This window comes from Carassius auratus, chromosome 28 (assembly GCF_003368295.1).
Source record: "Carassius auratus strain Wakin chromosome 28, ASM336829v1, whole genome shotgun sequence".
NCBI classification, from domain to species: Eukaryota; Metazoa; Chordata; class Actinopteri; order Cypriniformes; family Cyprinidae; genus Carassius; species Carassius auratus.
The window spans coordinates 23817824-23845723 of NC_039270.1; the positions used below are offsets into that span (position 1 = coordinate 23817824).

At 42.1% G+C, this 27900-nt stretch overlaps 2 protein-coding genes across 3 annotated transcripts; one reads left to right on the forward strand and one right to left on the reverse strand.

The window, feature by feature from the left end:
* The first annotated feature begins 1925 nt into the window (after positions 1-1925).
* On the forward strand, positions 1926-6281 carry LOC113047275 (ATP-dependent Clp protease proteolytic subunit, mitochondrial-like). The gene is made up of 7 exons (XM_026208631.1): positions 1926-2068; positions 3430-3531; positions 3700-3771; positions 3849-3945; positions 5118-5305; positions 5385-5490; positions 5605-6281. Exons 1-7 carry the CDS (start codon positions 2057-2059, stop codon positions 5829-5831), a joined length of 804 nt encoding a protein of 267 aa, XP_026064416.1. The 5' UTR covers positions 1926-2056; the 3' UTR covers positions 5832-6281.
* Positions 6282-6965: 684 nt separating this feature from the next.
* Positions 6966-18533, reverse strand: aldh3b1 (aldehyde dehydrogenase 3 family, member B1). Of its 2 annotated transcripts, none has more exons than XM_026208630.1 (10): positions 18425-18533; positions 17327-17499; positions 17134-17244; positions 16817-16937; positions 9510-9595; positions 9314-9395; positions 8828-9220; positions 7988-8154; positions 7804-7903; positions 6966-7712 (listed from the first exon to the last, which is right to left on the reverse strand). In XM_026208630.1, the coding sequence occupies exons 2-10, from the start codon at positions 17486-17488 to the stop codon at positions 7513-7515; spliced, it is 1422 nt and encodes a 473-aa protein (XP_026064415.1). In that variant the 5' UTR covers positions 17489-17499; positions 18425-18533; the 3' UTR covers positions 6966-7512. The 2 variants fall into 2 exon arrangements, with proteins under 2 accessions (XP_026064415.1, XP_026064414.1); XM_026208629.1 differs by having other exon boundaries at positions 18399-18532.
* Positions 18534-27900: the final 9367 nt, after the last annotated feature.

The window sequence follows — 27900 nt, forward strand, 5'->3', positions numbered from 1 at the left end:
TAACCGGCTCAGCTGCGCCCCTGTAGTTGACGATTGTTTGGCACTGCGACGGCGCAGAGGACACCTGTTGATGAGTTCCTCACCTGTGAATCAAGCAAGCAATACATACAAAATAAGTACATCCGGAGGAAGCCCTCAGAGTTTGAGTTTATCATATTTTCTAGAACACTCAGAGTAAACCTGTCTACAGTTTACATTTCATTCGGACATTACTAGTATTTTATACTCCATTCTTCTTTTAGGCTGTTCATACAATGATGGCAATTTCAGGATTCACTAACAAATGAATGAACACGTGTGATTGTTGGATTAGGTGGGTGAGGTGTTGCATTATATTGTTAGTTACTTAATATTCAAGCTAATAAGACAAAATACAGCTATTTTTTCATTACTTTCCTTTCATAAAAGGTTCTAGCCGAGCCTGCGGTGAGTGGCGCCATCTGGCGTTGTTTATTATATGACAGCGGATGCGCTTCACCAGAGCCGCTCCGCGAGTGGAGACCTCAGTCAACCGTTTGCTGTTTGAATGAAAGTCAGTGGAATAGATGTGTGGAAAATCTGCATTTATTTTACCGAGTCATAAGATCGAAAATCTATTTATTTTATTTATTTTTTACCAGCGAGACAGACTAATATTAAATAATAACATACAAAACATGATATGAAAACACACAACAACAAAAAAATGTCAAAAGGATAACGTTTTTTTTTCAATTAAAATTGAAAGAAGCAAATTTCCTGTATTTTAAAAGATGACTTAACTGTATTAACAATATTACTAAACTTGAAGGACACAATTCAAATGGTTACAAACTGGATGTTTCAAGCTTATTAAATCAACAGTTTACCAAAGGTACACTACAGTTCAAGTCATTAGGGTCTGTTTGAATTTGTAAAAAAACATAAAGCCTAAAATAAAATAAATAAATATGTGCATTCGGAAAGGATTAATATAACTGGCAGTAAAGACTTTCACATTGTTTTAAAATATGTCTTTTTCATATAAATGCTGTTCCATTGAGCTTTCTAAGAATCATGGAAAAAAACTGAGATCTAAAATAATATAAAACATAGTATTTTCAAGATTGATAATAATACGATTTTTTACTGCAATTTTGCGACACTTGTATTGGATCAACAAACGTCCAGATCATAGACTGTATAATAATCAAGGGGCAAGGAACTCGACCGGAAGTTGAAGTCGGGTGGGGGCTGCCATCTTTTAGCAGAACTTCACTTGCGTTAGCATTCCCATTTGACTCCCATTCATTTTGGCGTCACTTTGACAGCGAATAACTTTACATCTGAGGCGTTAAAGACTCTGTTTGTCCATTATTTATTTCTAAAGGATACACGACAATGTATAAGGGCTCCCATTACCTTCTATGTTACATTATGGCCCCGTATAAACAGTTTTTGTAAAAAATAGGCTAACGATTGCGTCATAACCACTCGGCTCGCTGTCGCATTACCGTACAGACAGGTGGAGAAGCTCGCAGGCAATTAACTTAATATGGCGTACTGGCGTTACATTTTAAAATACTATACAAAATAATCAATCAGAATACTTACTCCTGCTCACTCACGACAAAGAACTCCCCGCTCGAGCTCGCCGTCTCTGCAAGATTAACGATGGCAGTTTGCACACACAGCTACTAGAAGATTTACATCTGGCAGACAGGTTGCTGACGTCGTCAAGCTTCGTTTGAGTCTGCGCGTCAGAAACGGAAGTGCTAAAAAACGCTAAAAATGGGCTTCATTTGTCTCAATTGAGTCCAGTGGGGTCGCTGTGTCCATTTCTTTTACTGTCTATGATAATAATTAATACAGGCGTGCAGTTGTAGACGCACACAGTGAACGCAGACCGTTACAAAAATGAGGGATGGCTTACGTATCGAGGCCATAGAAACAGTCGCTGGCATCTGCGTATCTATATCCATGGTCACATATACGCTCTCTCTACATTCCAACTCTTTCTTCATTAGAGAGTCTCTGGCTTTACTTTAATATCACATCCGGGTCAATAGGGGTCGCGTGAGGGTTGCTCAACAGAAACATGTTGTTACGTGTAAGTATCAAAATACCTTTTGTAAATTAACCACTAATTCTAAAAACAAATATGTCTCTGTGTGCGAAACAACTTAGTAGTGCAGCGTTAGTGGCAGTAATTATAAACGCGCTATTGTACAACTATTCTTTAGCTAGCAGGAGTGCTTTATGTTAAATCGAAGTACCTTTAAGTTTTGCTCGTTTTCACAAAACGTCGGTTTTTAACAGACACGTAAAGTAATGTAATCAGCCTGATTTGTGCCCTGTTTGATGTTAAACTCGCCACTGAAACGTCCAAACGTCTTTTTGACCCCCGCTCATCATCCTCGTGACTGTTTGACCCCCACTCCTCATCTTCTGCTCCTCATCCTCGTGTCTGTTTGACCACTGCTCCTCATCCTCGTGTCTGTCTGACCCCCGCTCTTCATCCTCGTGTCTGTCTGACCCATGCTCCTCATCCTTGTGTCTGTTTGACCCCCGCTCCTCATCCTCGTATCTGTCTGACCCATGCTCCTCATCCTCGTATCTGTCTGACCCCCGCTCCTCATCCTCGTGTCTGTCTGACCCCCGCTCCTCATCCTCGTGTCTGTTTGACCATTGCTCCTCATCCTCGTGTCTGTTTGACCCCCTCTCCTCATCCTCGTGTCTGTTTTACCATTGCTCCTCATCCTCGTTGTCTGTTTGACCCCTGCTCCTCATCCTCATGTCTGTTTGACCCCCGCTCCTCATCCTCGTGTCTGTTTGACCATTGCTCTTCATCCTCGTGTCTGTTTGACCCCCGCTCCTCATCCTCGTGTCTGTTTGACCCCGCTCCTCATCCTCGTGTCTGATTGATCCCCGCTCCTCATCCTCGTGTCTGTTTGACCATTGCTCCTCATCCTCGTGTCTGTTTGACCATTGCTTCCTCATCCTCGTGTCTGTTTGACCATTGCTCCTCATCCTCGTGCCTGATTGACCCCGCTCCTCATCCTCGTGTCTGTTTGACCCCCGTCCTCATCCTCGTGCCTGTTTGACCCCCGCTCCTCATCCTCGTGTCTGTTTGACCATTGCTCCTCATCCTCGTGCCTGTTTGACCCCCGCTCCTCATCCTCGTGTCTGTTTGACCCCCGCTCCTCATCCTCGTGTCTGTCTGACCCCCGCTCCTCATCCTCGTGTCTGTTTGACCATTGCTCCTCATCCTCGTGTCTGTTTGACCCCCGCTCCTCATCCTCGTGTCTGTTTGACCCCCGCTCCTCATCCTCGTGTCTGTTTGACCCCCGCTCCTCATCCTCGTGTCTGTTTTACCATTGCTCCTCATCCTCGTGTCTGTTTGACCCCTGCTCCTCATCCTCGTATCTGTCTGACCCCCGCTCCTCATCCTCTTGTCTGTTGTCTCTACAGAGGGTCTTACAGTGTGGTGTTTCTGCGCTCCGAGTGAGTCGGTCTGTTCATCAGAGTGCGCCCTGGAGAAGTCCACTCATACCTATAGTTGTGGAGCAGACGGTAAGAGCACATCAGTGGCACTTTTCTTCATAGGTTACTTTAAACTGATCATCTAGTATCAAGAAGTTACTTTTAGAGCCTATTGTAAATGCAGTAGTTCAACAGTGCAGCTCTTTAGTTTTGCAGGAACTTGACGGCTACTTTAATGAAAAGTCTTGTCTGTTTCAGGGCCGAGGAGAGCGTGCATATGACATCTACTCAAGGCTGCTACGAGAGAGAATCATCTGTGTTATGGGTCCAGTAAGTTCACATGCAAGGAAAGAAATTTTTCAGAAAGCCCTTTTATTGTCAGTTTTTCTGTCCCTCTCTTTCTCTAGATCGATGACTCTGTAGCTTCTCTGGTGATCGCTCAGCTGCTCTTTCTCCAGTCTGAGAGCAACAACAAGCCTATTCACATGTACATCAACAGTCCTGGTGAGAAACATTACTGCAGGGACATAAAAAAAAAAGATCTGATCATGATGTTTATTCAGATGGCCGTCTTTGGTCTTAATCTATCCCGTTTTAAATTTTCAGATTTGATTGATACCAAAAAGCCACTTGCTCTAACATTGTGGAGAATGGAGTCAGTTCTTTGTTTACTTCAGTGACTTCACTTTTCTTTCCCAGCGTCATGATTTTGATCGTCAAACACCCAAAAAAAAAAAAAAAAAATTCTAAAATAGACTGAAAATTCTGAAAAAACCTGTTGGATACAATCTTCTAAAAGTTTTCTGTCATTTAATGAATAGTTTATAAAAAAAAAATTATAACAAGGTGAAATGCCTTTAAGGAGCATTTCTACGAACACCCCCCCCCCCACCCTTCAGGTTGTGGCACACGTGTTTTTTCTGTGATTTTTATAAAGTAAATCTATGAATAAATGTTATATTGTTAGCACTATAGAAAAACCATGTTAAAATGCATCAAATATTGATACAACAGGCATTCGAGGAATTTTTATTTGTACAACATACATATTTGTAACCATTATTGCATATGATTAAATGTTTTGATCCCACAATGAAAACTACAGAGCTTTGATTATAAATCTATACAAATAAGTATCTTTCTGTGATATATCACTGGGAGAAATAGTGACAACTGATATTTATATGTATTTTATACAATTAGTTTGCTGTACTGTTAAAAAGATCCCACTGATTTACATTACAACCTTTCATCTCACCTTTTGGCCATATAAATATCAGTAACTGCACCAAATTGCATATGTTTGCTTAACTTGGGCCTCTGAATTAAATTGTAGTATTTTGTTTCCGCTCTTCGAGTATGAGCTCCATATTTTTTTTTAATTATAAGAAACAAAGGCCTGTTGTATCAAATAGGATACTTAACAAAAAACACATTCCCAAAAACTTTTGACATTTTGTTTAAAGGTTCAATTAACTTATTTGAAAAAAAAAAACAAACTGTAAATGATCATAATTTAATTGTCACATGTCAGGGTTTGCATGTTTGAACATTTTTGGTACACAGAATAAGTAAGAAAAAAAAGAAAAGTGAATCAATACATGCTTTTTGTTTTTGATATTCCATACACAAATGTTTGAAGGCAGCAGTCTATGTTTTTTGTCTCCGTCTGGCAGGTGGTGTGATTACGGCTGGACTTGCGATCTATGACACCATGCAGTACATCTTAAACCCCATCTCCACCTGGTGTGTGGGTCAGGCCGCCAGTATGGGCAGCCTGCTTCTGGCCGCAGGAACCGCAGGCATGAGGCATTCCCTGCCCAATGCCCGGATCATGGTGCACCAGCCCTCCGGAGGAGCAAGGGTAAGAATGTGGGACAAAAGAAGAAGAGATGGGGAGGGAGCAGCAGTCACGACTTTAACAGCAGTATTTATGATTTCAGGGGCAAGCAACAGATATTGCCATCCAGGCTGAGGAGATTCTCAAACTTAAAAGACAGATCAACAACATCTATTGCAAACACACAGGGCAGCCTTTGGAGACTTTAGGTCATTTTTCTGTTCTAAATCTGTCATTAGTATTATAATGCATTTAAACAAATATTTGTAATTAACTTAATTTTGCATGACTTCCTGACATGATTTTCTGTTGTCCTCGCTCAGAGAGCGTGATGGAGCGAGACCGGTACATGAGCCCGATGGAAGCGCAGGATTTCGGGATCATCGACAAGGTCCTGGTTCATCCACCACAGGCTGGGCAGGATGAGCCGGAACTTATACAAAAAGAGCCCAGCAGCCCTGCGACCGCCTCCAGCTCCCCTCAACCGCAAACCTCTGAGCCGGGCCTGTCCGGGAGCAGCCCTCCCTCTTCATACAAGCCGGAGCCCTGAAAGAGACTCCCAGCAGGAGCGAGTCGACCACTGCTTCAGTGTCTGCTTCAGTGTCTGCTTCGGCAGATGTTTGAGGGGACAGTCACCAGATCACAAATCATAATCTGAACCTTGTGACCTTGCTTTTGTACCTTTTATTGAGGATCGCTAAACCTAGTCCTGAGACAGTACTGGAATCTGAACAAAGATACTCAGTCTAGTTCTTCTGTTTGTATGACGTTCATATAAAGGTATCTTTAGCAAGAATTAGGTTCATTGTAAGCAATCTAGATGAGAACACATACTTACAACACAGGGCTTCAAGTCTGTATTATTTGGATGTGTGTTACCATGTCCCACAATATACTTTGTTGTAAATGTGCCCCTCATTTAATATAATCCATGTCAAAATTATTTAGAGCAAGAGATTTTATGGATGAATATTCAAATAAATCATTGGTTAAATATGGATGGTTTTTCTGTCTTTTGAAATCCGAATATTTGACCTAAGGTACACCCCATTTTAAAACTTTTGGGTCTGTATGAATCTTTTAATTAGAAATATGTACATTTATTCTGCAAGTATATGTTAAATTGATCCGATGTGTCAGTGAAGACTTTTAATTTTTTTCAAAATATGTCTGTTTCAAATAAATGCAGTTCTTTTGTGCTTTCTCTTGATCAAAGAATCAGGAAAAATGTATCCTGTATTTTACAATAATATAAAACAGCACAGCTGTTTTTAACATTGATAATAAGAAAGGTTTCTTGAGCAGCAGATCAGCTGGAGTAATGGAATAAATTATATTTAAAATGTAAAAAACAAGCACAAATTAAAACAGAAAAAGCTCAATTGTAATACTTCACAATCTTACTGTATTTTTGACCCAATTAATCCTTACTTTGAAGGCATATGATACTTTAAAAATATTACAAATCTCAAGCTATTTAACAGTACTGAAGATAAAAAGAATTTATTTTACATTATGATGTATGTGATGTTATTTTCTAATGATGTCATGCTATGCATACCAAATTTTCAGAAAACAAAATATAGGCCTATACGTATAAAATGTAAGCTGCATGTTTCTGAGTGGTTTCTTAAAACAAACAAAAAAAAAGAACAAATGCAATAACAATACAAATAAATCCTCATTATGCGTATTGAGGGCAAACATGTTTATCAGACTTTATTTTTGTACTCAATGTTATAGATGAAAAGTATACAACTCATAAACTAGAAATGCTACTTGATATTCTCACTAAACAGAAAACCCTAAACTATTACGAGCTATACAGCAAAATATGTAACAGTAAGGTAATGTAGCATCTTTACTAAGTAAAATAATGCTTTTCCACTTTAGTGTTCGATAATAACAGATGAAAATTAGCACATAAAGAGTTGAGTAGTGTATTTGAACAATGGTAAAATAAACTCATTCTTTTCCGAGTAAATGGCCTCATTTCTCTCATGATAGAAGCATCCGGAAGAAGTGACTTTTCTCAATGCTGACCTCTGGTGGTGTTTTGAATGACCTCACAATGGAAAATCCACAGATGAGGTTTGTGTTTCTGACCAAACTCTCTGGAAAACCTTGGTGAACGCCGAGCCAGATTTGTTTTTGTTCCTTGGTTACAATCTGCTTCATTGACAAAATCTAAAAAAAATGGGCATCCTCAAAGTGAGCGTCAGACTCAGCGCTCACATAACAGAACATGCTGCCCACCCCTTCTTCTTGGCGGTGGTGGCCCAGCGCAGCCAGCTGAGATTGCTTTCGTTATAGGGGGGGTAGCGCAGCACATTGACGCACTCCAGCAGCCAGCTCCTCATCATGCAGCCACGTTTGTGACTGAACGTCTCAAAGCCCCAGCGACCGTGGTAGTTGCCCATCCCACTTGCGCCTGGGAAAGATGAAAAAAATATCTGATTTCACCTTTACTCAAAAAAAAAATCTGGGTTATTATTACATGAAAGGAATGTAGCCAGCCTTACCAACTCCTCCGAAGGGTAATCCAGGCAGGGACATGTGAACGATCCCATCATTGGAACAGAAGCCTCCACTGCTGGTCCTCTCAAGAACGGTAGTCACAACCTTCACAAATATAGAGATGCATAGCTTTATCGCCTGCTTCACACTTCACTCATGTTAAGGACTTTTGTTTTGTTCCTTCCTTACCTGAGATTCATCAGAGAAGGCGTAGAGTGCCAGGGGCTTCTCTCTCTCGTTGACGAAATTGATTGCTTCATCGAGAGACTTGATGGTGAGAATAGGGAGGATGGGGCCAAAAATCTCCTCCTGCATTAAAGCATCGGACTCTATGACATCCACGATGACAGTGGGGGCTGAGACAATCCATGAAAAAGCAAGAGAAGAAGCTCAAAATGCAAGACCAGTTTAGCTCCCTACTAATTCTTTTATATAAATATATACTGTAATTTATGGAAATTCAGTAAGTCATGCAGAAACCCATGCATTATGAAAATACATACAACATACTAAGGCAGTAGCAATAAAGTTTAAGATAACAGCATTTATTTGAAGTATAAATCTTTTGTAACATTATGTCTCATTAAAAAAAATCTTACTGTCCCCAAACTTTTGAGTACCGTATTTTCCGGACTATAAGACACACTTTTTTTCATAGTTTGGCTGGTTCTGCGACTTATAGTCAGGTGCGACTTATTTATCAAAATTAATTTGACATGAACCAAGAGAAATGAACTAAAAATGAATCAAGATAAAACATTACCGTCTCCAGCCGCGAGAGGGCGCTCTGCTGCTCAGTTCTCCTGTAGTCTACACTGAGCAGCATAGAGCGCCCTCTAGCGGCTGTAGACAGTAATGTTTTCTCTTGATTCTAAATGAATGCGACTTATAGTCCAGTGTGACTTATATTTGTTTTTTTCCTCATCATGACGTATTTTTGGACTGATACGACTTATATTCAGCTGCGACCTATAGTCCGAAAAATACGGTATATATGTATATACTGAATATGTAACCTTGTTTACTAACCAATGTACTTGGTCTTCTTGTCACTCTCTCCTCCTATCACAATCTTTCCCTCAGACTTTTTTAGCAGCTCAACCAGTCGGTCCCAGTGCCTGTCTGTCACGATACGGCCCAGATCTGGGCTTTGCTGGGGATCAGATCCGTAGAAACTCTCCAGAGCCTCTTTTATAAAAGGTAACAGCGCATCTCTCGTCTCAGTAGTGCATAAAACGTAGTCTGGAGCCACACAACTCTGCCCTGTATTGAAAAACTTGGCCCACACCAGCCTCTTAGCAGCAGCTTTCATGTCTAGGCGGCCATATATCAAACAGGGGCACTTTCCGCCCAGCTCCAGAGTAACTGGGGTAAGGTGCACCGCTGCGGCCAGCAGGATGCAACGAGCCACTGACTGCGAGCCTGGAGGAGAGAAGACTTGGGATGTTGAAGCAAATATAGAAGGGTGACAACTTTTTTCTTGGATCTGTCATTGATTACAATGCAAACTCTAACCTGTGTAGAAGATATGATCAAATCGATTCTCCAGCAATGTCTTGGTCTCTTCTGCTCCACCACAAACGACTGCATAACACTCCTATGAGACAAAACACACATGACACAAACAAACCCATTTACAGGAGAAGGGTTACAAACCTTAGCATGAACACAGTAGCACAGTTAGATCATATGGGTCTTTCCCAAGGGTTACCTGGGACAGGTACTTAGGAATGAGTTCAGCAAGAAGCTTTTCGGTTGCTCGACTTATTTCTGATGGCTTCAGAATAGCACAGTTGCCTGTTAAAAAGATGTGAATGAGTTAAACATATTGCAGATGTGCCTCCTCAGATTAATGAGCTAATGGATTTCCAAAGGACATTTTGTTGTTCTTCTTTTCTTTATATTTGATAATCAAATTCTATGATAAGTGTCAAAATTAGTAGTTTCCCAAAGTAGAAGCCTTTTGGTGAATTTTGCCATTTTGAAGCCCAAATACTGCATGTCCTTTAGCCTTTGTAATTTGTGCAGAATCACTAAGTTTTTGTGTGTGGGTGGTTGGGGGAATATGTCACACAAACAAATGGTTTTAGCACATAATATGTATTATGTATATATTTAAATATCAGCCTTTGCTCAAATTAAGCATGCTAGAGAATCTGTGTTTTGCAAATGTGTTTCGAAACATCGAAATAAGGTGCAGTTTGCCCTAGCAGACTAAATTGATAGCAACAGTACATTATATTATTTATTAATATTATTTGTCATTTAGCAGATGCTTTTATCCAAAGCGACTTACAAATGAGGACAATGGAAGCAATTAAAAAAACTAAAAAGAGCAATGATATATACAAGTCTCAGTTAGCTTGACGCAGTACACGTAGACATTATTAATGTATGTTCTCAATTTAGTTCAGAATTCAATAGTAGTCCATATAATTGGGGTGTGAAAATATTGCAGTAATTATTCCAGTGAAAACTTGAAGTAACATTTTATTATAACAAAAAAAAAAAACTGGATTTATTCTGAGTTTTTAATTGCAAAGTCAATTCCTCTGTTTGACACCACTGGACTATCATGACGCTCAGTATAGGAAGACATGCCAGAACGTCTCGGTTACGTACGTAACCCTCGTTCCCTGATGGAGGGAACGGAGACGTTATGTCGACCGACAAATGGGGTCTCACTTGGGAGGCCAATCATCTCTGATTTTAAGAGAAAAACGCCAATGAAATTGGCAAGTGGATTAACACACCTGAGCCACTCCCCGTGCCAGCGGGTATAAATAGGGCGACAGGTGCATCCACTCATTAGGTTTTACGCTGAGGAGCCGAGAACGTGTCCCGGCAACAGCGAATGGTTCAAGGTTGTGGCATGGGACATAACGTCTCCGTTCCCTCCATCAGGGAACGAGGGTTACGTACGTAACCGAGACGTTCCCTATCTGTCGGTCACTACGAGTTATGTCGACCGACAAATGGGGTCCTATGGAAAACGCCATAACCTGAACCTTGTCACAACCCTGAGGCGCTGCAATTGTTGACAAGCCTTGGCGTGCCACAAAAGCTACGCGTAAGTCGTAACCTTCCCAAAGCCCCAGCGCAAATTCACTGACCTTGGTACCGAAGGGGCCAAAGGGTGAGTACATCGCTGCTGGAGAAGGCCATGCTGCTGTTCCGCCCACATAAAGTAAATGGAAGGGATTTCAACCTTCAGAGAAAGATTGCTTCAAATCTTCCCTATTTGTTCTTTCAGCTGGCAAGACAATGGGGAAGCGAGCCTTTAGGAAAGGTCGCTACGGAGACCACATCCTACCCGTAGGGAGGTGACATGTGGATATACCGATATGGACTGACCCAGGGGGCAGTACTACATATGGAAAGGGTCTCTGAGGCAGGTCCTACCTTGGAGTAGGGATTGGAACGGCTGCCAAAAGAGACTGACAGAGCGATCTGTCAAGGGAAGACACGGGTTTGCCAAGAGGGAAACCTTACCGTGGAAGAATACACATATGGGATTACCCGTAGGGAACCCAGCCATATGGACACCTAGCCCAGTACAGGGGCTGACCGGCTCCGGGCATGCTAACGCCAGTACTGGGCCTGGCGACAGACTGCTCCGCCAAGTCTGACGCCGAGGGTGCTGGAGGATGCTCGACCAGGGTACGCCAACCGGGGAACTCTACTGGGAGAAGAAGGCGCTCACATCCCCGTGTTAGGGGGGAATGGCGCAGCAAGCGAGACACCCAGCCAGCCCTTCCCGCCAATTACCTGTTACCCAACACACGGGAGGAAACTGGCTCTACACGGAGGTTGTAAAACCTCGCAAAGGTGTTAGGTGTCGCCCAGCCCGCAGCTCGACAAACGTCTGCCAGAGAGGCGCCGTGCGCCAACGCATAGGAGGAGGCCACACTCCGTGTGGAGTGGGCCCTCACCCCCAGGGGGCACGGCTCGCCTTGGGAACGGTAAGCCAAGGCGATGGCGTCCACTATCCAGTGGGCCAACCTCTGCTTAGAGACAGCCTTCCCCTTCTGCTGACCTCCAAAGCAGACCAGGAGCTGCTCAGAGCTTCTGAAGCTCTGGGTGCGGTCCACGTATATGCGGAGCGCTCTTACGGGACACAGCAACGACAAGGCTGGATCTGCCTCCTCCAGGGGCAGCGCTTGCAGGTTCACCACCTGGTCTCGGAAGGGAGTGGTGGGAACCTTGGGCACGTATCCAGGCCGGGGTCTCAGGACAACGTGAGAGTAGGCCGGCCCGAACACAAGGCACTCTTCACTTACCGAAAATGCTTGGAGGTCCCCGACCCTCTTGATGGAAGTGAGCGCGATCAGGAGCGCTGTCTTGAGAGACAGGAACTTCAGCTCAACCGAATCCAGCGGCTCAAAGGGACCCCTCTGAAGTCCCGCCAGGACAATAGAGAGGTCCCAGGAGGGAATCAGGGGTGTCCTAGGAGGATGTAACCTTCTGGCACCCCTCAGGAACCTAACGATCAGGTCATGCCTCCCCAGGGACCGGCCGTCCACTGCATCGTGATGTGCTGCAATGGCAGCCACATACACCTTCAGGGTGGAGGGTGACAGCCCACGCTCCAGCCTACCTTGCAGGAAAGAAAGCACGACTCTGACCGGGCATCTCCGGGGGTCTTCTCGGTGAGAAGAACACCAATTCGTGAACAGACTCCACTTCAGAGCATAGGCCTGCCTCGTAGAAGGGGCTCTAGCCTGAGTGATAGTGTCTACCACTGCTGGGGGCAGATCACTTAGGTCTGCCGCGTCCCGTCTAGAAGCCACACGTGGAGGTTCCAGAGATCTGGACGCGGGTGCCAAATGGTGCCAAGCCCCTGAGAGAGAAGGTCTCTCCTCAGGGGGATGCGCCAGGGAGGGGCTGTCACGAGGAGCATGAGTTCCGAAAACCAGGTCCGGGTGGGCCAGTAAGGCGCAACCAACAGGATCTGTTCCTCGTCCTCCCTGACCTTGCACAGTGTCTGTGCGAGCAGGCTCACTGGGGGAAACGCATACTTGCGTAAAGCCCGAGGCCAGCTGTGTGCCAGTGCATCTGTGCCCAGGGGGGCCTGGGACAGGGAATAGTACAGCTGGCAGTGGGAGGACTCGTGGGAAGCAAACAGGTCTACCTGGGCTTCCCCGAATCGACTCCAAATCAGCTGGACCGTCTGGGGATGGAGTCGCCATTCCCCGGGGAAAGTGAGCTGTCGTGAGAGCGCGTCGGCTGCACGATTGAGCTCCCCCGGGATGTGGACAGCGCGCAGCGACTTGAGCCACGTCTGACTCCAGAGGAGGAGATGACGGGCGAGTTGAGACATGCGGCGTGATCGTAACCCGCCTTGTCGGTTGATGTACGAAACAGCCGCAGTGTTGTCCGTGCGGACCAACACGTGCTTGTCCAGCACTAGCGGACGAAACCGTCGCAAAGCTAGATGCACTGCCAGCAACTCCAGGCAGTTGATGTGCCAAAGCAGTCGAGGTCCTGTCCAGGACCCTGAGGCTGCCTGCCCGTTGCATGTCGCGCCCCAGCCCGAGTTGGAGGCATCTGTTGTGACAACAACGTGCCGGGACACTTGTTCCAAGGGCACACCGGCCCGTAGAAAGGCAAGGTCCGACCAAGGACTGAATAGGCGGCGACACATCGGTGTGATGGTGACACGATGTGTACCGCGGCGCCATGCCCATCTCGGGACTCGGGAGTGTAACCAGTGCTGAAGTGGTCTCATATGAAGCAATCCGAGCGGCGTGACTGCGGCTGCGGATGCCATATGCCCCAGGAGCCTCTGAAAGTGTTTCAGTGGTACCACTGTCCTGCCTCTGAAGGAACTCAGGCAGTTCAGCACTGAGTGGGCATGTTCGCTGGTGAGACGTGCCGTCATACTCACCGAGTCTAACTCCATACCGAGATAAGAGATTCTCTGCACAGGGGAGAGCTTGCTCTTCTCTCGGTTGACCTGAAGCCCCAACTGACTGAGGTGCCGAAGCACGAAGTCCCTGTGATCGCACAACTCTTCTCGGGACCGGGCCATAATGAGCCAGTCGTCGAGATAGTTGAGGATCCTGATGCCCACTTCCCAAAGTGGGGCAAGGGCGCCCTCCGCGACCTTCGTGAAGACACGGGGGGACAGGGAGAGCCCGAAGGGGAGGACCTTGTACTGCCATGCCTGACCCTCGAAAGCAAAGCGCAGGAACGGTCTGTGACGAGGGAGGATAGAGACATGAAAGTACGCGTCTTTCAGGTCGATCGCTGCAAACCAGTCCTGGGGCTGGACGCATTTGATAATGCGTTTCTGCGTCAACATCCTGAACGGGAGCTTGTGTAGGGCCCGATTCAAGACTCGCAGATCCAGGATAGGTCGAAGGCCACCGCTCTTCTTGGGCACGATGAAGTAAGGGCTGTAAAACCCCGTCCTCATCTCGGCTGGAGGGACCGGCTCGATTGCATCCTTCGCCAGGAGGACAGCAATCTCCTCGCGCAAGACAGGGGCGTCCTGGACTGCCACCGAAGTCTCGAGCACGCCATTGAACTTGGGGGGTCGCCGGGCGAATTGAATCGCATAGCCGAGTCGAACCGTCCGGATGAGCCAGCGTGACGGGTTGGGCAGCGCAAGCCACGCTCCCAGATACCGTACAAGTGGCACCAAGGGGACAGTCGACATACCCGCAGTGGTGCAGCGATGGGGAGTCGTGCCGCAAGGCCCAGAAGGCACAGCGTCCTGGGTCATCGCAACCACACTCCTCGTGTTCCCGGAGGAACTGGCCAGAGACGCGTGGAGAGGCGTTGCGTCTCCGAACCGCGACCTCTTGGCCGCTGGCGAAAGGGGGCGTCGTGGGTGAGAGTGAGGAAGCTGTGCGTCGCTCATTGTCAAGCCACGAGCCTTGCAACTCGGAGGAAGGAGAATTTGCTCTTTTATTGAAAATGTGGGTACCACTGGCCGTCCGGCCAGTGGCGGAACAGAACAAAACAGAAACTGAGGATTCTCCGCCCGGCCCTCCTCCGGGGGAAGGAGTGGCGCTGTCTTCGCCATCTCCTGAAGAGCAGTTCTCCGCATCTCCGAGTTGCCCGTGTCAGGGCCGCTTGGTCGACTTCCTGGAGGACTTCGCAGCCGGGAGTGACACGGGGGGCGCCGCTCTCCTGCGCGGGGCTCGACGCGCCGGCCTCGAAGAACTCTCAGCACGGGGCGGAGCTGGCGTAGAGGACGCAGGGGGGCGCCCACGGCGACGAGCAGGCTGAGGCGCTACCCGCGACGGAACGGTGGCAGCCGGAGAGACACGTCGGGGCAGGATGTGCTGGATGGCCTCAGTCTGCTTCTGTACCGCCGAGAACTGCTGGGCAAAGTCCTCGACAGTGTCGCCGAACAGGCCTGCCTGGGAGATGGGGGCGTCGAGAAAGCGCGCTTTGTCCAAGTCCCTCATCTCAGCCAGGTTCAGCCAGAGATGCCGCTCCTGGACCACCAGCGTGGACATCGCCTTCCCGAGGGACCGCGCCGTGACCTTCGTTGCCCGTAAGGCGAAGTCGGTCGCCGTGCGCAGCTCCTGCATCAACCCCGGGTCGGTACCACCCTCGTGCATGGTTTTGAGTGCCTTGGCTTGGTGTACCTGCAGGATAGCCATGGCATGCAGGGCAGAGGCAGCTTGGCCCGCAGCACTGTAAGCCTTGGCAGCGAGTGCGGCCGTCAGCTTACAGGCCTTGGACGGGAGGCGCGGACGATTCCTCCAAGTGGCGGCGTTTTGTGGGCACAAGTGCACCGCAACCGCCCTCTCCACCTGGGGAACCTCTACGTACCCCCTGGCTGCCCCGCCATCGAGGGTGGTGAGGATGGAAGAGGGAGAAGAGCGGCTTCTGGCCGTGAAAGGGGCCGTCCACGACTTCGTCACCTCTTCATGCACCTCCGGGAAGAAAGGCACCGGAGCAGAACGAGGTTGTGAGCCGCGTCCCGCGCCGAGAAACCAATCATCCAGCCGTGAGGGCTCGGGACTGGGCGGTGTAGTCACCTCCAGTCCGATACTCACGGCTGCCCGGGCAAGCATGGCCGACAACTCCAAGTCCGATTCGGCAGTAGCGACAACACCCGAGGGGGGCAGCCCCGCCGAACCTTCATCCTCAGAGGTCGATAACCCATCCCCCGATGCAGCAATCAACATCTGGTCCTCGGGCGGCGCACCGAAAGACACGCTGGGACCGCTGTGAGACGGCCCAGCAGAATCAATCGGCAGCTGCACGGGACAGTCGCTGCGTGAGGAGTGAGAGGTCCGTGGGGCGTGGCCCGGCGGAGAAGCTCTCACTGTGATCCTCAGATCTCCCAGAGCGCCAGCCGGCGGCCCTCTGCTCGAGCCAGAGAGACCGGGACGGGTGGCGACAGAGGGGTCTGCTGCACTCCCCTTGAGGAGTGAGAGACGCGATCGCAGCGCTGCCATGTTCATACGCCCACAGTAGACGCATGAATCATCCACGAGCGCAGCCTCAGCGTGTTGGACGCCCAGACACTGCAGACAACGCTCGTGACCGTCAACCGAGGACAGGAAACGACCGCATCCAGAAGGACACGGACGAAACGGCATCTTGAAAAAGACGCGAATCGTCCGTGATTTGCTCTTTTAGAGAACTGTCTCTTTTAGCCGAAGCGCCCAGGGGAATCGCCGCTCGCAGGGACACCACTGTAACGCGCCGTCACACCGACCAGGAACAGCTCTACCAAAAACAAAGATGAATGGCTTTGTAGTGATCTTCTTCATCGACTACTCGGCTCCGAAGCAAAAATCTAATGAGTGGATGCACCTGTCGCCCTATTTATACCCGCTGGCACGGGGAGTGGCTCAGGTGTGTTAATCCACTTGCCAATTTCATTGGCGTTTTCTCTTAAAATCAGAGATGATTGGCCTCCCAAGTGAGACCCCATTTGTCGGTCGACATAACTCGTAGTGACCGACAGATAGGGAACTGTCACTGCTGCTCCCTTTAAAAAAAAAAACTAGGTTCATGACGCCCCTGTACAGAAAAAGATATAGATAGTACCTGCCGCAATTGCACCAATCAAAGGTAACAGAATTAGATGAAGAGGATAATTCCATGCTCCAATAATCAGAACAACACCTAACGGCTCGCTTCGTACAAAACAGTCATCCAACTTTGTTGCCTGAAATACAAGGGAAATGGAGAGAGGAAACTAATTAAAGCATTTTTAGAGATCAATCTCAACCCTCATTGACCAGACCCTTGAAGGTTTTCTGCTGAATAATATCGTTGGAGCATTTTGTTCAAATATACATAGCTGCTGTATGTGTTAAAGGTGCAATAAAGTTGATATAATTATATATTAGTGTGGATCTCACCAGGTTTGTGCCCACATAAGTGGGCTGCATCCAGGTTTGCAGGTTGCTGATGGCGTAGCAAATGTCATTCACCACTATTTCAATCTCTGACAGCACTGTTTCAAACTTGGGCTGCAGGGCAGATGAGAATGAAGCATCACTTGTGCGTTGATCTTAAAAGTACTTGTGTGTCTGTCAACCTGTGACCTCATACCTTAGCAAGGTCTTCATGCAAGGCCTCTAAAATCTGGTTTTCGTTGTCTTCAAACAGTGACATCATGGCCTCCAGCTGAGTCAAGCGGAAGTGCACAGGAAGGGTCACACCTGAGCGGAAAGCAGCCCGCAGCCTCTCCAGCACCTGTTTCTGGCTCTCCATTGTGAGAACACCTGTGTTCGACATTGCAGAGGAAGTGTACACAACATTTAGAACATGAGAGTTTCAGATAAAACACTCTAATTAACAGATGTCTCAGAGATTTCTGTTTTTTTTTTTTTCATGGAACAATATATGAGGCCCTGAAAACAAAATCCTCCAGTCATGTTTGTATTTATTGTACTTGAAGTGCAATAATTTAAATAGGTTTCCCCACAAACAAACGCAAAGCTGCCACATGATTACACAGCAATCAAAGACGACTGTGATTAGTTCATTCTGACCAGCGCTGAGAAAAGTAACACGAACCAGACAAGACAGTTGACGTCCGGAGGTTGTCTGTCTGGAAAATAAATGAACGAATGACACGACATTGGTGTACTTTAATATATTTAGAAGCTAAAAATCAGACTGGATAGTTACAATACGACAATTTAAATTATAGGCCACTTCGCACCTCACAAATGACAAACAACTTCTAGACCACGAAGCCTCGCCCATTTAGTCTTAATCTAATCTACCCGCATTTCTGTTTTATCTCCCGTTTCCTTGGCTAAAAGTTGCCTCACATAGTAAGAGAAGTTATTTTGTTCTATTAAAATGCCATGTCCTTTTCTTCTTACGAGCATATCAATACAGGAAGAGAGATGCAGAGATTTTTGGTCTCGTATGTCACTTGACCACTGCTTGTCTCTCAGCTCTTCCTAATACTTTACACAACGCTATTGTATTTATTGTACTCTGCTTATTGCCATGCCACAAAAATGCAATATAAAATGGAAACTAGAGAACAACATTAGATTAACGAGACAACGCACTGATTTATAAAACGTGCATGATAAACCAGAAGCCCTTTACAAGACCACCCACGTGTTACAAACTTTACATAACGAGAATAATCTTATAAACGTACCTTTTTCTATTAAAAACACCACTTACTGGAACAGCCCACTGTTTTTCACTGTAACACGTGAAGAGTGAAGACGAGTTCCGGGTTTTCGCGTTTAATTCAGAAAATTCAAGTTTGTCGAGTTTGTTTGGTATAACGTTAGTCATTCTGCAGCCCGAAAAACCTGCTGTTTAGTTTATTGCGACAGAAACAAGGAAAAACTGCAAACGATATATAAATATTATATTAAACAAAGATGCGACATTTAATCTAACACAGTGTATTTATGTAATTCCGAAAAATATTTTCATATACCGAAATGTTTAAATTATATAGAATTTGCATACAATAATTCACTTATCAGGCTCCGCTTCAATTTTAGACTAATTTTGTTAAAGCAAGACTACGATATGTGTGACTCAAACACAGGGTGTTATTGAAACTATTGCACTAATTGGCTTGTGCATACAGGGTTTCTGCAGGTTTAATGAAACCTTTTTAAAAACCTTTTTAAGACCAAGAAAGAAAATTAAAGGAATATATTGAAGGAAACAAACACAATAGGCTATTGCAAATGTCTAAAGATCATAAAGTGAGTTGTATTAGCAACACTTTAAAGTTATATAATATACTATAAATATATAACTTTAAATATATAGATATAATAAAAGTTACCTAATGAATCAGTGCAAAAGTCTTAAAGCAAGATACAATCAACAGAGTGAGATTTAATCAGTGTGAAACTGGTACAAAAATAAAGTTAATTTATGATAAAAAGCAACAACAAACAAAACAGGAACAATCAGTTGCCATTGTGTTTATAAATGTCAACTTCATTACTTGGGATGCACCCCATATTTCTTGTTTTGACCAGAAACTCAATTAATTTTGTTCAGTTTTTTAAGCTTTCATTATACACTTGCAATTCAAGTAAATGTATCTTGATTTAATGATGTCTAGATAGTTGTATTTGAAAACAAAAATACTGGAAAATGTATATATATAAAAAATGTTATGCCCTGACTTTATGAATTTAAGACTATGAATATAAGGCTCGGAATTAATTTGTGTAAAAAAAAGAAAGAAAAGACTTTAAATTATGGAAGGTGAATTAAGATTTTTAAAGACCTTTTTAATATATGCAAAGCCCTAATATATGGATGTAAAATTAGGTCATTTTTTATACTTCAAAAGGTACATTAATTTCTTGTCTGCAGGAATGTGATCTAATTATGAAAGGAAGTGATTCATGTGATATCACTACTGGTTTCTGTGAATGTTGATCCATGTGTACTTTTAAACCATATAAATAACACAAAGGTCATTCAGATATTAATTAACTTATTTATTGTTTGTTTGTTTTGAGATGTACAAGCTAAATGGCTTAATGTTTGCCATTTAGTGCCTATAAGAGATGCCCTTATGCATTGCATTATAATAAAAAAGCATATATTCTGGGTATACATTTAAAAAGTTAAGTTTTATTAATTTGATGTTAATTATGTTTTTTTTTCTTTACACAATTTATGATTTTGATGTTTTTTGAGACAGATTTTAATGTATATTATTTTATGAAAATATTCAATAATTAAAATAAACCCAAAATGCAATGTTGACAGGAAAAAGAAAATAAAAAAGCTAATGCACAGGTGCATGGCACAGCTGTTAATGTTTTGACTAACAAAACTAGACGGTTTAACGCTTGAAAGGTTCACTAGTTTTAAGAATGTTTCAGTGAGCTGTAAAAAGCTTTGACCATACATTCTCTTGGGTGTAAATGGTTTCAGGACCTGCCCCAGGGAATTTTCATTTTCATCATTAGAGTGGGCTGACATTTGTTTCTTTCTTTTTGCATCAACATACAGCTGTCTCTGTGTTCGTGAAATGATATGCCTTCTCCTGCAGGTGCATTTTTACATTAAAATATTTTATGATTATGAAACGTCTACATTATTAAGCTTATTTTTAAAAAAAAGTTACTTCAATAGTTATTTATTGCGCTATAATGAATACTTTGATAAAAAGGGAAAACTATTTTTTGAACATAGACTTTGCAGTGCACGTTCCAAACTTAAATTTTTATAATTCATGAATGAAAATATTTTGTAACATGTTAATGATGTACCATTTACATGGTAATGCAATGTCTGATTTTAAAATGGGTTTCAAAGAATGAATTTTGACTTTTTAAGTTTTCACTTGATAAATAATTTCTGAGGATTTCTAAAATGTGACAGAGAAAAAAGCAACGAAGAAGTCTTTTTTTTTTTAAACAAAGGTCAAAACTCCTGTTATAATGTAGATTTTTGAGGGTGCACTCTTGTCATAAATTAATCTATTACTTTTCCTACATAATTTTTAACAAAGAACATTGGTCAAATATATTTTTGGGAGTCTTAGACCTTTCCAATGATATATAGTTTGTCAAGATTAGATTAGATTTCATTGTAATATAGTGAAGTAAATGTAGGTATCCTGTATACAGGACGGGGTGACAGTTAAAGTTAAATGTTGTTGTTATAATCAGTTTTAAATCAGTGTCATCCACTTATAGAGTGGTCAAACATTAATGAATTTGAACAGTACTACTGTATATAAAACTATATAAAATTAGACCAGGTGAAATCATGTTGTTATAATTCCTAAATGTATATTTAATAGAATGTAAATAGAATAACTTGATTTTAACTGTACATATTGCCGCTATTGATACAATTGAACAAATTAGCCTGTTTGTATATTTTGAAACATCCATTTTGTCATTTTCTATATGTATGACGTCACCACCCTTCATTTGTCGCACATATATGTGATCAGTCCTTCTCCACTGGATCTCATATGAGATATCCTCCCTGAATATGTGCAACAACCTGTTTTACCTTCTGTTTTTACTGGCCTTTACAAGTGTGTGTCACAGTGTGAAACCTTACACCATCTCAAACTGTGACCGTAAATATTCACTATACCTGATGTTCTGTTCTTATTTCTATGCTCTTTTTCAATAGGAGTGAAAGGTCAGAATTTGGAGTCCATTTCTTCTGTATCAGAGGTAAAGCCTGGAGAAACTCTGAGTCTTTTCTGTAGAGGATCAGGATTTACTTTCGGTGGCTATGACATGCACTGGGTCAGACAGCGACCTGGAAAAGCACTGGTGTGGATGGGCCGTATTTGGAGTAGCGGACAAGGACAAGACTATGCCAAAAGTTTGGAGGGATGAATTGAAATGACTAGAGACAGTTAAAAAACATGATGTATCTGAAACTGTCTGGACTGACAGAAGAGGACTCAGCTGTGTATTTCTGTGCAAGACAAGCATAGTGACACAAACCTGTGTGCAAATGATACAAAAACACACTTGCAGTGTAAAACTGCAGTTCTCATCTGTGACAGAAGGTTGCAGTAGAATCCAACAAATAAAGTTCACTACACCGTGACACAGAGTATTTTCTTTTTCAACATTTAAGCAGACATTCTATCAACATCATTATACATTTCTATGGTTATTCAAAAAAATAAAAAAAAATAAAAAATAATTCATAAACATTCTAGTTTGTATTAGGCTTGGTCAATTTAATAAATAAAAACTAAATATTTACTGTAAATGTGCATATTTCCTACTGATTATATATTAAACGTTGAAATCAGTGTAATCTTTGTTAATAAGCCCTTCAAACACTGGATTCTGGTTATCCTCTGTGTAAGTGTAAAAGATAATCTCTTTGATCTTTCATCATTTCCTCATTATGCATATTCAAAAGAGTCTATAGGCTGCAGATATTAATATCCCGCTGAACTGAATGAAGCTGTAGAGTCATAAACATTCACAAGATGAAGAATATACCCTTTTTACTAATTTTGTTCAACTTAAACTGTGAGTTATTGTGTGTGTGTGTGTGTGTGTGTGTGTGTGTGTGATTGTTTAATTTATTATATAAAAAATATACTTTCTCTTTACAGGCCTGCAATGTCAAAAAATGGAGTCCATTGAAAGCACAACTGTGAAGAAGCCTGGAGAAACTCTGACTCTGTCCTGTAGAGGATCTGGGTTCAGCTTTGGCTGCTGTAGCATGCACTGGATCAGACAACAAGCTGGAAAACCACTTGTGTGGATGGGTCTGGGCTACAGTTCTGGAAGTGGACATAAGGCAGAATCCTTTAAAGAGAGGCTTGAAATCACCAGAGATGATTCGAAAAGCATGATGTATCTGAAACTGTCTGGACTGACAGAAGAGGACTCAGCTGTGTATTTCTGTGCAAGACGAGCACAGTGATACTAACGTATTTGGCAATGATACAAAAACTGGTCTAGACACACTTTTACTGTAAAACTGCAGTTCTCTTCTGTGTCAGTAGGTTGCAGTCGAACACTAGAAGTTGTCCACTACACAGTGACACACAATCACAGAAACACAGCGACTCATACAGTCAAAATATTTGTTTTAAACTTCTCAAAACTTAATGAGACAGTCTATTCACAATCAAGATTCCTCAAACACTCTAATTAAAGTGTACTAGTTATGATCTTTTAAATGCCTGGAAACTATATAAGCTTATATAAACTTTATATATGTGTGTACATATAATATAATGCACACATAAGGTCCTTTTTTCAGGATGTGCTGCTGATCTGAAGTCTAGCGCTGATTCAACACAAAAGTAAATTCACTCTGTAGCATATCATCAAAGAGCTGGTGAAGTTGTGGCCTAGTGGTTAGAGAATTTGAGTCCTAACCCTAGGGTTGTGGGTTCAAGTCTTGGGCTGGCAATGCCATGACTGAGGTGCCCTTGAGCAAGGCACTGAACCCCCAACTGCAACATAAATGGCTGCCCACTGTTCATGGTGTTTGTGTGCACTTTGGATGGGTTAAAAACAGAGCACAAATTCTGAGTATGGGTCACCACACTTGGCTGATTGTCACGTCACACTTTTTTTTTTACTAAATAATAATCTTTGTGTGAAAAGGTAAAAGTCAGTATACTTGTTGTGAACAAACATTCAATGATAAGACACATATGTACAGTTGAATACAATGTTTAATAATAAGCAGCACACAATGACAAGAAAATAATACATTTTATGCAAAACTAATGAAGACAAATGTAGATTGCATCATATAGTCATTCATATAGCCAGAGCTGCAAGTTTTGCTATTGATGTTTCATTGTAATGACTGGATGTGAAAATTAAAATGACATAACATATATGGTTATAATCACCAGATCCATTCTTAACAATTACAGTAACAACAGCAACAACAATTATGGTGATGGTGGTTGTAATGATGGCACAAATATTGGCAGCAAGAGCACAGCGACTGAATTTCTTTGCTCCTTTGACATCTCTCCTATACTTCATATTCATTGCCTGTGAATGTAAAAACACACAAAAAATATTTTTAGCTGTGGTTTGGGGGTAGCTATGGCCTAATGGTCAGAGAGTTGGAATTGTTACCTGAAGGTCACAGGTTCAAGTCTCAGTTTTGGCAGGAGTTGTGGGGGGAGTGAATGAACAGCGCTCTCTTCCACCCTCAATACTCATGTCTGAAGTGCCAGGTTTCTGAAGAGTCAGGTTTGACCTGAGCCATTGCTTACAATGTGTCATTAATTGTAACAAATTTCATTACCTTTAAGGAGTATTTCAATGCAGCTGTACCCAGAAACAGGCAGTTGCAGATGGTGAACACAGTATTTCACTTTTACTTGGACTTTGCGAGGACCTTGGAGGTTTTGCAGCATTTGCCGGTTGTACTGGATTTGACAGTTTTGCTGCATAAGCATATTATAGTAGTAATAGCAGAAAATTAAAGGCAGAAGTCAAATTTGCTCTCAAACAACATGTAGGCTTTGTATGTGCAGTGCAATTTTCTTCATTAAATATGCTGCAGTTGTTTGCAGGGGTAAATATAAATTTATGAATCAAAAGATCAAATCAGAGTATATTATTTTCCTTGTGAAGAGAGAAGATTTCCATGATGAAAATCTTTCATGACTCATCCTTACTTATAGATGTGCACATGTACAGGCTAATTATGCTGCATGCACACTTAAGAGGAAACATTAAACATCATGACTGTGTGGATTCTGTGGCTGCTGTTTTCTGCAACACCAAGTATGTTATCAGGAAAAAAAAGTTTGTTCTTTGGTGAACAAAAAAATGTCTCTTCTATGGTAATACTGTGAAAAACCCATTTTAAACACAAAAATGCAACATTTATTTTTTAAGATTGAGCTATTTAAAATGTTCTTAGCCTACTGAGTTGATTAATTATGGTTTTGAGGCAAAACAAAAACTAATTCATGTGAATATGTTTATTTAGTTTTTTTGTTTCATATTTAACCAGGGGGCATGAACCATTTGATCTGATTACTAGAGGGAGGGTCGAACTGCTTCTTCAAATTCTGTCCTAAAAACTACAACATCTCTGCAGTTTTAATATTTCTTAGTCTAGGTTTTTTGGAACATAAATTTTTAATATTACATTTTCTTGCAGATTTAAATGGCACTTGTTAATAATCACTGATCTGAACGCCCTTTTAAATTTTTTTTCCAACAGGTATTAAAGAACATAACTCTGTATGATTATGTAAATCTCCTGTTGTATATTTAAACAGCAGACATGAGTCAGTTTACACATTCATCTGATCACTAGAGGGAGTGAAGAATCACTTCAGTTCAGTCAAACTGTGCTGAGAAACAAACCATGATCTCTTCATCTTTAGTGCTGCTTCTGGCAGTCATATCCTGTAAGTTTAGTCTGTTTTCTGTGTGATACATCATTTTGTTGATCAAAAGATCATGATCTCTTATTAACAGGTATTATTTGATTTGATACAGGTATTGATTCATATGAACTCACTCAGCCTGAGTCTCTGACTGTCCGTCCTGATGCCACTCTCACTATCAACTGTAAAGTCTCATATTCAGTTACTGACTATGCTACAGGCTGGATTCGTCAACCTGCAGGAAAAGCTCTGGAGTGGATTGGAATGATTGGGTATAGTGGAGGCTTATACTATAAGGACACCCTGAAAAGCAAGTTCAGTTTCACCAGAGACACTTCCAGTAACACAATAACACTGCAAGGAAACAATATGCGAGCTGAAGACACAGCTGTGTATTATTGTGCCAGAGAAACACAGTGACAGACTCCAACAGACTCCCTGTACAAAAACACCATCATCATATCACAAATCAAGTGTTTCTGATAATTTTCCAAAGTCTAATCACAAAAATAATTTGCACCAAAATAAAGAAACCAATAAAACTCAGCAATCGTCAATTTTTGCAGTACTTCACCAACACAACAACTTCACCCTGGCTATTTGCTACAGTATTTGCTAGTTCTTTACAATATGTGGAAGATACGATTAATCTTGTTATTTAACAGTAGCCATAAACACAATAATAATTGGACTTAATGAATGTATAAACATTAAATAGTGTATGAAAATTACTGAAGAGGTCAAATAACAGTAATTCACAGATTTGAAAAAAGTCCCAGAACTACTGAAATTGTAAAAAAAAAAAAAAAAAAAAAAAAATATATATATATATATATATATATATATATATATATAGAACTTGAGAACATTCTTATTCAAGTACGTTTGAAGAGATAAAAGGGTGAAGTTCACCCAAATAGCAAAATTCACCCTCATGTCGTTCCAAACCAGTGAGCCCTCCTTTTATCTTCGGAACACAGTTTAAGATACAGCTGACTGTGACCCCAGCAGTCTATGACATAAACAGATAATTTTTGATTGCACATTGCTAGCTAGCAATATGTCGCAGAGCTCCTTTCTTAATTTTTTTTGCAAAAAACCTCGGCTTGATGGACAGCTGGACACAAGGCCTAACGTTACACCTGATGAGGATGTTTCTCCCTCCCTGGGCCCAACATGATGATATGCTGGCCAATATTTACCTATATTTAACTAGAATATTTGCTATTTAAATGTCATGATTGCTCATACATATGTCATGAAGTTAATATATGAGAAAAAAACAAATATCAAGTTGATTGAAATGTGTTATAATTGTTAACAATAATGGTGAAGATGGTTGTGATGATGGCACAAATATTGGCAGCAAGAGCACAGCGGCTGAATTTCTTTGCTCCTTTGACATCTCTCCTGTACTTCCTGTTCATTGCCTGTGAATGTAAAAACACAAAAGAATATTTTACATGACATCTAATTGCCATTTGATCATAATATATAGCAAATATATAGCCACAGCAGTGGTCTACAATAAAACCTATGATGTGTTTTTTTTAAACAAAAATCAAATAATGTTTGATGATTTTGAATGGTATATTTTCATAGTAATTACATGTCTGCTATCTGTACTTATAAACATACAGTCATCTTTAAAAATAATATATTGTTGTATATAATATATTGTATATAATATATATTAATATATCAAAATAATATATTGTTAAAATGTAAAAACAAAAACAAAAAAACAATTCAATTCAGGTGAGTGTCAATTCAATGTTGTTTTATTATATGGACAGAAACTTTTGAAAAATACATCCATATGTATACATACAGGTTTATGAGGATGTGAGGGTGAGTAAATAATGAGATAATTTTGATGTTTACAGTTCACTGTTCCTTTAAAAGCTCATACAGACATCTGTTATACAACACCTCTTTAAAGTATGACTCTTTAACTTATAATATTATTATTGCCATTAAAATCACCTTTTCTGAGTTATGTTCACTGGGTATGACAGGCTGCTGTATAAAACTGTGTTGGTTTTATGACAGAAGTGACACATTTAAAATGTTCATTGTCTCTTCCCGAAACACAGACACTCAGCCAGACCTGACACTAAGTTTTTAATATTTATTTTTAAAAGCCCCAAAGTCTATAAACTGTAGATACACATAATATTTATTTACTAAACTGAAATATAGTATTGTCAGCCCTTCGTTAGACCCTTACTGACATTAAATCAGAATTATGGATAAGTATGTCATGCTCATATAATGTGGTAAAACATTGTGTGCTTGTTTTTTTACTTGTCCTATAAAGACAAAAAGGGCAAATTTTGTAAACCCCAGGCATAACCTTACATCTGCGGTGTACATATAGTTTCTAGATAAACATATTATAGTGGTAATAACTGGAAATTAAAGGCAGAACTAATATTAGCTCTCAAACAATATGTTGTCTTTGTTTGTGCAGTGCAATTTTCTTTATAAAATATGCTGCAGTTGTCTGAAGGGATGAATATGAATCCATGAAGCAAAAGATCAAATCAGAGTACATTATTTTGTTTGTGAAGAGAGTGGATTTCCATTATGCAAATCTTTCATGACTCATCCTTATTTATAGATGTGCACATACACAGGCTAATTATTCTGCATATTTAGTGCACAGACTGTGTGGATTCTGTTGCTGCTCTTTTCTGCAACACCAAGTATGTTATCAGGAAACACTACAATGCTGCTATTAGTTTTCATATTTAACATTGTTTTGAACTCGAATGCTTCTTTCTCCAGGTGTCTACAGTAT

Coding starts and splice junctions, on each gene's coding strand:
- LOC113047275 (XM_026208631.1), top strand. Junction 3,946..5,117: donor CATGTACATCAACAGTCCTG/GTGAGAAACATT, acceptor TCCGTCTGGCAG/GTGGTGTGATTACGGCTGGA. Junction 5,306..5,384: donor AGCCCTCCGGAGGAGCAAGG/GTAAGAATGTGG, acceptor TTATGATTTCAG/GGGCAAGCAACAGATATTGC.
- aldh3b1 (XM_026208630.1), bottom strand. CDS start 17,488: ATGGAGAGCCAGAAACAGGTGCTGGAGAGGCTGCGGGCTGCTTTCCGC. Junction 16,938..17,133: donor CTTATGTGGGCACAAACCTG/GTGAGATCCACA, acceptor CTTGTATTTCAG/GCAACAAAGTTGGATGACTG. Junction 9,596..16,816: donor GATTGGTGCAATTGCGGCAG/GTACTATCTATA, acceptor TCTTTTTAACAG/GCAACTGTGCTATTCTGAAG.